The 11,121-nt window shown below is 40.9% G+C and overlaps 1 protein-coding gene across 3 annotated transcripts in view; it reads right to left on the bottom strand.

Annotated features, from left to right (window-relative positions):
• Positions 1–3,550: 3,550 nt before the first annotated feature.
• Positions 3,551–11,121, bottom strand: part of dtx1 (deltex 1, E3 ubiquitin ligase) — a 53,518-nt gene continuing 45,947 nt past the window's right edge. For all 3 annotated transcript variants that reach the window (XM_028578710.1, XM_028578711.1, XM_028578712.1), the window contains 3 exons: positions 10,382–10,543; positions 7,514–7,603; positions 3,551–6,718 (listed from right to left, as the gene is read on the bottom strand). In XM_028578710.1, the coding sequence (XP_028434511.1) occupies positions 6,494–6,718; positions 7,514–7,603; positions 10,382–10,543 (477 nt within the window). In that variant the 3' untranslated portion in view covers positions 3,551–6,493. The remainder of the gene's footprint in view (positions 6,719–7,513; positions 7,604–10,381; positions 10,544–11,121) is intronic.

The raw sequence follows: 11,121 nt of genomic DNA, 5'->3' as shown, positions 1-11,121 counted from the left end.
AAAAACACTACCGCCTGTACTTCATTTTGCAAATACACTATGATGGCTTGTTACAGTGAACTAAACACAACTGTATTATTCAGTAAACTATTATTTCAGCAAATAAGTCTTGTGTCAAATTTGTACCCAGGAAAACAAAAAGGTACACCTCATTATAAATGCATTAGGAGTTAACTTGGGTCGAATTAAGAGCAAAGATTATTAATACCAAGTATCTTATTTTTAAGTCTTTTGCCCAGGTCGGTCTCAGTGCAGGCAATGACTTTAATTCAGTCATGGTATTACAGGAAATGTCATTACGTGAGTGTCATTACGTGTCTGACAGATCCCAGAGCAGCCTCGCAGTATCATGGTTACCACGCTTCCCCTTTGTTCAAATGAATAATTTAATCAAACCACCATAACCACAGACTTCACAATCCAACAGCAGTCGGAATCTAAAGTTAAATGATGCCACACAAACAATGTTTGCAACCGTTCCTCCTCCCGGACTTATTTAAATGCTTATGAGAGCTGACCTACCTGCAGTGATAGCGCAGTCTCCCTTCTGGTTCTCTCATTAGGCCAGAGAGGTGAGCGATACAGGAGGAGGCATCTATCAAATTATAGATTATAATCCAATAATGTATCATACATTATTCTGAAATGGGACATTCTGCATAATGAGGACTTTGACTTTTGGTACTTTACATATATTCTTTTTCCAATACTGTTATACTTAAGTCAAGTTTTCAAAGCAGGACTTTAACTTGTAACAGAGTATTTGTACTCTGTGGTATTACTACTTTTACTTGAGTAGACAGTGGCCTTTTGCTGTCACTTTTCCCAACATTTTGTCACTTTTTTCGGCATTTTTGGCACTTATTTTAAAGCCTTCTCAGATCTAAATACTTCTTCAACCTCTGGAGGGGTGTGATGAAGGGGAAGCTGATCTGCTGCAGGCCTTGGTTACGACCTGCTTTAGTATGCGTCAACCACAGCACCAACATACAGCAGCCTGTGACAGAAAATGACCATAAAGCAAATTTACTGCCAGTGAGACCTGTTTCTGCTGCACTCCACAGCTCCAGCAAAGCTCATTTATAACCATATAAAGAGGTAGAGAGCAAAGAGTTGCCTGAAGAGAAGGAAACGGTGGCGCTAAATGAAGGAGAACATGCCACCGAGTGTGTGTGTGTGTGTGTGTGTGTGTGTGTGTGTGTGGTGGGGGGGGTGTAGAAGGAGGGAGAGCCAATGTGACAAAAGGTGAAACAAACTACCCCTGTCTAGGGCACATTTATTTTTCCACAACAAACACACAAACATGCAACAAGGTCATCACAATTCAATAAAGACCGATAGATTAAGAAGCCCTTTATAGTTTAATCTGTCTCTCTATATCTTCCTTTGAGTTGATCTCAGTTTCTCTCTGTGAACCTTTTTTAAATAGCAATATGTATACACTGCTTAAGAGAAATCAAAGCACAAAAACATGATTTGAAAATGTCCACTAAAATGGGCCCTTCATACGCGAAACATTCTGATGTTTTACATGTTGTCGAAAGAGTGAGGAGAGCCGCCAAACGCTGCCTCGTCCCCATCTGTGTAAATCAAACCCAATAGAGGAAATAAAATCCTTTCTAACTAACTGGAGTAAGATATTAAACCACAGTGCTAAACCACCAGAAGACCTGGATGATATCTCGAAAGAAGCTATGATGTTTTCATACGCAAAAAGCTGTGCATTCTCACAGTTTGGTTAACATGCACCTCTCGGAGAACATTACTGTATCTTTAAAGATTTGTTTACTAGACGCACACTTGGCACACATTCACGCCCACTCGCACAGACAGACAGATACAAACACACAGTATATCCACCCAGTACAGTTATCCCACTTCTAATCAAATGGAACATATTATGGAATGCATCTTAATAAGAGTAATACAGCAATTTTATGTAATAGTTCTTTTTTAGAGACAATCATTCAAAAAAAGACAACAAATATGTTTTCTAATACATAGCATGTGAACATCTTCGGATTGAGACTCTTTGAATCCTGGAGGTAGGCACCCCATAAAGAAAACATCCATTGTCATTTAAAACAACAAAATGTGCCTTTTTGCTACACATAAGTCATGTATTAGATCTTTAAAATTGCATAAACACCATCTCTCTCTTTCTCTTTCTTAATTAGACAAATACCAAACCATGTTTTATTCATCATTCCCATATAAGTCTGTACACACCTGAAAAGTCTAAAGGGCCTGCAATCGTTCCTACTACAAGGCCGACACATGGAAAGAAAAAAGTCAACAAGGCAAACATTTGGATTTCTCTGGTTGATCAATCTTTACTCAACATGGAAAAAATTCCCTGATAGGTTGAAAGCATTCTCTCTTGCTGTCCCGTATTGTAAAAGGGAGTCAAAAAGGTTGTGAAGGAGAAAACTTGAGATGGAACAGGCCAAACAAAAACTGTTTTCAACACCTGGGTCAAACATCATACTTACAAATAGCCTACTTTTAGTGGTTTGCTTTAGCCTGTGCCTGTGCCAGTAAGTTGAAGTTTACGACAGACTACACAGACGGAAACACTTTAAACCTAGCTGATAACTTGCTTTAAAATTAAAAGCGTTATTTCATAACATCAACTACTCGTGAATAAATAAGGAGCCTTTTAAAGCTAATGTCCCTAGCTGAACACTCAATGAGCAGGTGACGCCTGTGGCTAGCTAGCAACGTACTTCGCTAGCTTCGGACACTGGTACGTTACCATCGCTGCTGTTGAGGCGAATAAACACTGACTGGACAAACCGTCTACGTTTGAATTCGCGGAAATAAAACTAGGTGAAAATACACTTTTCTTTGTGTCTGAACACAAATACAAAAATCTCGTTGGAATGAGATAAATTTTATTGTGCGTTTGTGTAAAGGCTAAACAATACATCCACTAGAGGGAGCGCAAACAAAATCGGTCTTGCATGGACCTTCACTTTTCCTCTGCTACGTCCAACTCCCATTTAATTCCTGTCCAATCTCCTCCCTGCTGTTCTATAGTAACCAAATTGTCCCTGTGCCCGGGCGGAGTAAGTATATACGGTAAGTTTAAAATTTCTAACTCGCCTATCTCCCCCTAACCCGCCATTTTTAAAATGTCTTTGTTGTGTCCTATGATCGTGTCTCGCTAGAACTACTGCCTACACTGGCCCCATGATTTCTGTATCCCTCCGGGGTTTTTTTCCGTATGCGCAAGCGTTCAGAAAACATGCACAAATACGGACAAAATCAACGCAGAGTACAGAAAGAAGGCTCCATACATATACATGTCTAATGTTGAGCATAAATGAGCCTTAAGACATTGTTAGGAGATGATTGATGACAATAGGTTTTCAGGGCCTTTAAATGTAGTAATTCACTGCACTTTGATTGACAACTGCACTGACAGAGGTCAGTCCCACCAATCTGTTGCTCCAGTTAGCTTAAAACAAACACTAAGAACTATAATGGTAACACTTTACTTGAAGGTATCTACATAAGAGTGACATGACACTATCATGAACACATGACACTGTCATGACACATGAACCCTAACCGTAACTCTAACCCTAACCTGTCACGACAAAAATCGAATGACACTTACTATCCTGGACAGAGAGGATAGGTGGTTTGAAAGAGGTGTCAAAGAGGCCATAATTGTTAAATTGGAGTGACCCTCTTTAAATAGGGGAGGTGGGCTGAGACATATTTTGTCTTCAGCCTACAACATGGTTCTGAAAACCATTCCCAGGCGCTTTACAGACACACCATCCTGCTCCACCTCTTGAGCAGGGGAAGGGGCATCATCTGAAGCTGCTGGGATACCATCTTCTCTGGAAAACACAAATGGACTACATCTTAGCAGTCATGTGACTTCATGCCATGAGATCATGTGACTGCCCTGTGTATTAAGGCCAGAGTTACTTCCTGTGCACACTAAACAACTGATGAAGGTGTCTGGATGAACACTGAAACGTCTTGTATTTTATATTTTTAATCCAGCGTTTTTAAATTAAAGCTTAGTTGAAACATAATGAGAGAAGCGTTATGCCATGAACGTTTATGACTTGTTTATAATGTTCATGACACATTCATGACAGTGTCATGTCACTTTTATGCGGATACCTTCAAGTAAAGTGTAACCAAACTATTTGTAGCTTCTATTTAACCCAGGCGCGCCATTTTCACCTTCAAACGGAACAAAGATTGCTGACTGCATCCATTCCCATGTTCTGGACAAGTAGAAAAAGAGAAATGGCCCATTCGGGGGGAATGGACATCTTCATGCTGCTAAAGCTCCCCCACCGATAATAAAGACACATTTACTGTATTTATTGGAGTCCCACAGGGGATCAACTACACAGATTCTACATTAAGGTAACGACAGCAGCATACGCTAAGACTACTTGTAATATAAGACGTTCATAACATGTCGTACATATTTCAACAGTCCCTGACATACTGACAAATTAATCTTTGCCAGATTTTATGTATTCATGTTAACATGTGCCTGTGTATAGTTATGTATATGTCGGTCATTTTATATTTTTTCATATAGAAGAGTATAAAAATAAATTAAACTTACACCATCGACTCAAATTGAGCTTGAATTTAAAGGTATATCACACCTGCAAATGTATATCATATATATTCTTCAAAGCATCGCAAGCGGGTTTATAAACATCAACTTCAAAAAAAGACAGATTTAGGACATTTTCCTAAAAATTAAAACGACTGCTTAAAACAAAACTGTTGCCTCAAAGTGCTATGGAAGACTATGATTCACTCCAAAATGAAGCTCACAACTGGGTGCCCTCATGACAAACCTTACATCAACACCCCTGCTCATTAAAATTGATCAGATATATTTATGGAAAATTATGCAGCACTGGGTTATCTTTTATCTCAGAGTAAAGAAACAGCACAAGATCTCCACCAAGGACTTTCAAAAAGTCTTTACCTCAGGGGCATAAAATCTGAGGGGGGAAGAGGAGCGCGTAGGAAAAAAACAGTTCCCAGCGAACTACATACTAGACCAACATTTGCGTGGTTCCTAGAAGGAAGTGCTCGGCTGCTGCCGAGCAGGAGGAGGGAAGTGGGGGCGTGGCCATACATCAGGTTCTGCCTTAACAACTCTGAGTGAGCTCACGCAGGGAATACGATTTTTTTAGCAGTGGAGCCCTATGCTCTGCCCAGAAGCAAACAAGCACACAAGAGACTTGAGGATTGCAGGCTAGCAGGAGCCCAAGATGGATCTCCAAGAGAGAACTGTTGGTGTTTGAAAGAAGAATATCCATTTGTGTCCAAGTGTGTTCAGCTATTCTCCTCAAGGACCTCAAGACGGCATATTATTGCCTCAGAGTACTAAATCACACACTCCGCCCTCATGTATGGTCAGCGTGATGGATTGTGCCGATGCCTGGGTTTGCCTCCAACAGGGAGACAAATAATGCAGGCTTTATATTCACAAAGGTCAGCGTCATCAGTGTGTCAACAAAACAAATGAGTTTAACCTTGGAGCGTAGCAAATCCCGCTTCACAACCTCAGCCTGTCAAGTTCCAACACCTCGTAACAAGCATCAGACTGACTGGTAAGATGCTTGTTCCATCTATTTCACGTCTCCTCTCATAGACAGTCCGCAAGGTTAACCATACAACATACGTTTATTACCAAACACTAAAGTTTCATAGCTTTTTATCTTCCTGGAATCTACTTCATGCACTGCAGAACACACTTCCATTTTAGAAAACAAACTGACCCAAGGTATCATAAGTGTACAATGTCAGAGATGTTTGGAGCAACTCTACAGTCACATCACCAAAAAAATCCTTTAAATCACAAAACCAAGTTTCACCACTTGTTACAGGACAATATTTAATTATTAGAGGAAAAAAGGGGGGACGCAGATAATCAATTCATCTGGATTCGTTCAAAATGCTGAAATTCTCTTCAATTTCTCAACACAAAATGAAGCATCAACTGATATTGACGCCTCACCCGATTGCAGGGAATCGCCTGACCTTCATTATGCAGCGTTAGTCTGGGCCATGCATTCCGGAGTTCAGCATTTACAAATATTTCTTTGTATAGTTTTGGCCCCTCATCAAGTGCAGAGGAACAGCTTCACCTTGAATCTAAAAATGGGTGAAATACCATTTACCAGGACAGAAACCTTACCTTTACATTCTTCAACCCTCTGAGAAAATTTGGCATGAACACAACAAGCTCACAGGCTGGATCAAAAGACAGCAGGTGGGGGGGAGGAATCTTAGGTTATACAAATCAAAATATTGACCATAACCACGTCATTTATTTTGCTTCCGTTGCTCTTGTGCCACCACTTCTGCAGGGTGATTTCGTTCGCGGGGAGTAAAGAGATATCGGCTGCTTGTTGGCCCGTCATGCAGTGTCCTGTACTCTGGGAGACGGCGGGGCATGGATGGTTGTGTTCCTGTGTGCCAGCTCAGCCGGCCATCAGTCCTTCAGGTTGTCCTCGCCGACCCCCTGGGCCGACAGCTCTGTCAGGACGTTGTCCAGGTAGTTAGGGTCGGGGTAGCCGTGGCCGGTCAGGTTGGAGCCAAATTCTGTCTTGTGGTGGATCTCGTTCCACACCACCGTGTCCGACTCGCCTGTGGTGCTGGACGTGCCGATGGTGAAGATGAGGCGTCGGTCCCAGGCCATGATCAGCAGCTTCAGCACCTGGAGAGACAAAAGAGGGTGGGGAAGTAGTTTTTTTATTATGTTTGTTAGCCCATTTAGGTACTCGCTACTCAGAGAACCAGGGTTACACAAGTAACGTCCTTCCTTCCATCTTTTATTTGGATCCCCATTAGCTGCTACAATGTAGCAGCTAATCTTCCTGGGGTCCACATAAAACAACCACAACATATACATAAAAATACCAAACATACAATTTTACATCCATTTAAGAATATCACTGTGTACATGTTTCGTAAATTAGTGTCAAATAGAATAACATCACATTCCGACAATAATAGCCCATCATAGTTAGAATAAATAATGTTTAGTATTGTTTATTTTTTTATTTTATTGGTTTATTTGATAGGGACCATTAATATTTATGAACATTGTTGTATAAAAACACCATGTAAATATGCCAGAATTAGTAAAAATAACTACTTTTCATCTGCATTTTAAGTGTTTAAGTTTCTTCTAAGTAGTCTTACTTAGAAAACTTACTAAACAGCCTTACTGGGTGCCTCATCTATGATAGTTGGCAAGCTATTCCACATTGTGATGGCTCCAAACACACATACAGACCGGCACACAGCATCAGTCCGGGGTTTTTGCTTGACAAAAGTTCTAGTTTAGCAAAATCTTACAAAAAGACAAGCACCGATCGCAGTAAGAGCAGAAAAGCTTTCCCCACTGATGAAAGAAAATCTCTGCATCAAGGTGCACTGGAATCCAGCATGCTTTAAATGCTTGTTGAGCTGCTGTTGTTGTTTTTCTTGGACCGGTATCAGAGCTTACCTTCCTGCCTTTCTCGTTGTCAGGGAGGTAGCAGTGTCGAGGGAACCCTCTTGCACTGAACTTCTTCCCGGGGTTGGGGTGCTCATTGGTCTGGTGAAAAAATGTCAAGAGCAAAAACAAACGTTATGACACCTTCCCTTCCAATTACGACTTAATTGTGTAGGAAATGTCAACGGCACCCACAGGGAGAGCTTTGAGCTTTATTGTTCATGTTGCTTACAATGCTCCTTTGTAAAAAAAAAAAAAAAAAAAAAAAGTATTTAAGTATCATATTTCCAAAAGTTGCTCTCAAGGCTCCAATGTGGGAAAAAGCTTGATTAAATCCTAATGCATCCACACGGGCGTCTGAAGGGAGGCAGAGGTAGCACAGGTCACCACCAAAATCTGCTTGAGAACTCATCACTCCTCACGCTTATTAATGAAGGAATCATATGAAGTTACAGTTGCCTTGTCAGTTGAGGTTTCAATTGTGTTGCAAACATGTAATTGCTATTCCAAGCCTTTTCCTGTGTTTTGCGGCCTTTATTAGGCACAATTGATTAATTGAGCAGATTAAAATGTCACATTTGTTTTTGCATTGACTGCGTTCCCCTATTTAAATGGGAAGTACATGTAGCTCAATGAGACACCAACAATTATAGCGACAAACCAATCTGAGTGCAAAGCAGCGGAAGATACTGAATTTAAACATGTAAAGGAAATGAAAATCAGTTATCACGCTATTCGTTACAACAAGGGTTGACAATTGGTGCTCCAACAAAATATTTACACAATGAGATTTTATGAAAGTAAAATAGTCATGTGGATATAATGCCTAAAGGCTGATTTATGCTTCTGCCGAGGCTCCACACAGAGCTTACGCCGTAGCCTATATAAGTGGCCTGAAGTTTATACCTGTGCGTTGGTGTATGCGTCTATCTCTTTAAGAGAATAGCAGGGCCGGCAAGTGTGTGTGTGCGTGGGCAGTGTGTGGTAGAGCAAGTGAGAGAGTGACCCTGATTAGCTTCAAAGCTAGGACTCTAGAGAGGCATAGTGAGAGAAACAAAGTGTCTCCCCTGTGCGCTCTGACCACGGTGGGAAATCTGTAGCAGAAAAAGTGAACCCTCCGCTTGATTTCATGTTGTTTATGGAGAAGGAGAACCTGGAAATGAGTCGGGGGAAATGCAACGCTACCAAGCAACGTTCGAGCAACGTGTAGTTACATTTGCGTAGGGTCGGTATCTCCATGTACTTACGTACGAACCCACGGCAGAAGCATAAATCAGCCTTAAGTGTGTAAAGGCGTGAGACACACCAACAAACCAATCTGAGTGCAAAGCAGCCCAAATATATTAAAACATGTGGCGTGGCATGTATTGCCTTTTGCATATTCCTGTGGTGATTCTTATTCATTTGGTGGTATTTTGCTGTTGTCCATACAGTCCATTACAGAGCTGCATACAGTATGAGGATGTTTAGAGAGCGAGAGGAGAAATAGAGGCAGGAGACCTACCGAAATGTTCCCTGGCTATAGCGCTGCTGTGCTGACCTGAGTGGTCAGGTCACCCCCAGTATTCTCTGTCCCCTGGGACACTAAGCCTGTTCCTCTGGTGGAAAAAGGTCAGTTTATTGACTCTATTAAAGCTCCTGTCCGCAGTCAGGATGAAATACGCAACCTTTTCATCTCACAAAGCCAAACCCAGGCTGCAAAAACATGCTCTCGCCTCCACTGCAAATGTGACCTCCATTGGATCGGTTTCATTTTCATTTTTCTATCTATTTATTTATTTATTAGATATACTGTATCTAATAAATAATGAATCCATTAGTAAAAAAGCCTGCGAATTAATAGATGGTGGTAAAGTGTAGGGCTGCACGATATGAGGAAAACATGCGATTATGTTGTTGAATATTGCGATAAAGATATTACTTGCAATAAATAAACAGATATAAAGTGTACCCCGTTCTGCTGCTTTCGGCATTCTGCTATAATATAAAAACCGCTTGTTGAATTTAAAACAAATGAGAGGAAATCCTTTCCAACATTCTTTAATTACAATTATTTAAACATTGAATTGTATATAATAATAAAAAAACAAAAAAAACAATGACAGTTACATTTTAAAGCCATAGTGCGTCGTTTCTGCCGCCCCCATGACGAATTCTAAGTAATTACTGTAGAAGAAGAACAACAACAAAACTGTCGGCGCGTCCACATGATACAAGCCTTCCGTGACCAAGTAGCTAGCTACTTGCTAGTAGCCAAGGATGACACGGAGGATTAAAAAAACATGATGGACTCTTCAGAAGAGGTCATTATCTTAACTCGAGTTTCTACGCACGAAAGTCACCGGAACACAGTCATGCTGAATAATACAGAGAGAGTTTTGTGGAGCGGATAGTCTTAATTAGCTTTGTGTCAACTAATTTGGCAATGGCTTGAATGTAACGGACGTTCATTAATATCAAAAAGTTACGCACTAAAGCTTTAACGTGCAGTTTCAGTTTTCTACTGATATTTTTTTTCAACTAACACAAAAAATCTCAGAGTTTCTTTTGCGATATGTCGCAGCCTTTCGCGATATGTTAATTTTGCCAGTTGCTACCGCAATGACAATAAAAAAACGATATATTGTGTGAAGAGTCTATCTCTATCTCTATCTAGTGAAGAGCAAATCTCTGTTCAGAACCACTGTGTGATCTCTACGAATGCTGCTTCCTCAGAGACTTACAGAGCCACAACAGCTCACCTTCCTGCACTGATAACCGTCGGGCACAGTAAAGCGGATTATCAGCAGTTGTAGAAAGGGCACAGATTTAGAGAGGAGACACAGTGGATCAGGGCACAAATGCAGCATGGTGGATTTAGTGAAGTGACACAATTCTGACCTGGATACCGGCAGGAATGTCGTAGACAATGCGGATGGTTTTTGAGTCTGGGTAGCCGGGCAGGCAGTGGGGGATGACGTGGTACTCCATCTTCCCAGGAGGCTGGGTGCCTGTTTTCTCCCCATAGATGGTTTTGCATGTTGGACACTGAAGACTGCCATCCTGGTTTGAAAAAAAGAAGAAGAAATATAATGGCATGACATTAATAACACAATAAAAGGATTGCTTTAATGGGTCAGTTAGCCCAAATTAAAATGACATTTCTAACTTCACCTCTTGTGGTATCGAGCTTTACTGATAATTTTGGTTTGATTTTGTGTTTTGAGATAACTGTCTCTGAGATTTATGCCTCCACTCCAAAACAATGGACATGAATGACATTTAGGTTATGGTGCTTAAAGCCAACTTGTATTTAAAGCTGCCCTCATCAATATTTGTATATCAACGATGATCAAATGACTATGGATAATGTAAAAGGGTTCCTTTCTGGGGATGAACCCACAGAGAATTATCAACCAACTCTGCGGTTGCCCTCAGAACTACGGGTCCTTTCAGCTCGTTGTTTTGGTTTTACAAACGTACAAATGTAACAAATGTAATGTTTTGGTCCACTCTCGCTGGTCTCATCAACATCATTTCCAGCGGCAGGCAGCTGTTTTCAGCAAAAAACTAAAACAATTCTAACGGCAAAGTTAGCAACTAGCTAGTCTATATCCTTAACGTTCCACTTCCGGGACTGC

Source organism: Perca flavescens, chromosome 5 (assembly GCF_004354835.1).
Source record: "Perca flavescens isolate YP-PL-M2 chromosome 5, PFLA_1.0, whole genome shotgun sequence".
NCBI lineage: Eukaryota > Metazoa > Chordata > Actinopteri > Perciformes > Percidae > Perca > Perca flavescens.
The sequence above is the reverse complement of the archived record's forward strand: the minus strand, read 5'-3'. Positions and strand labels throughout refer to the sequence as shown.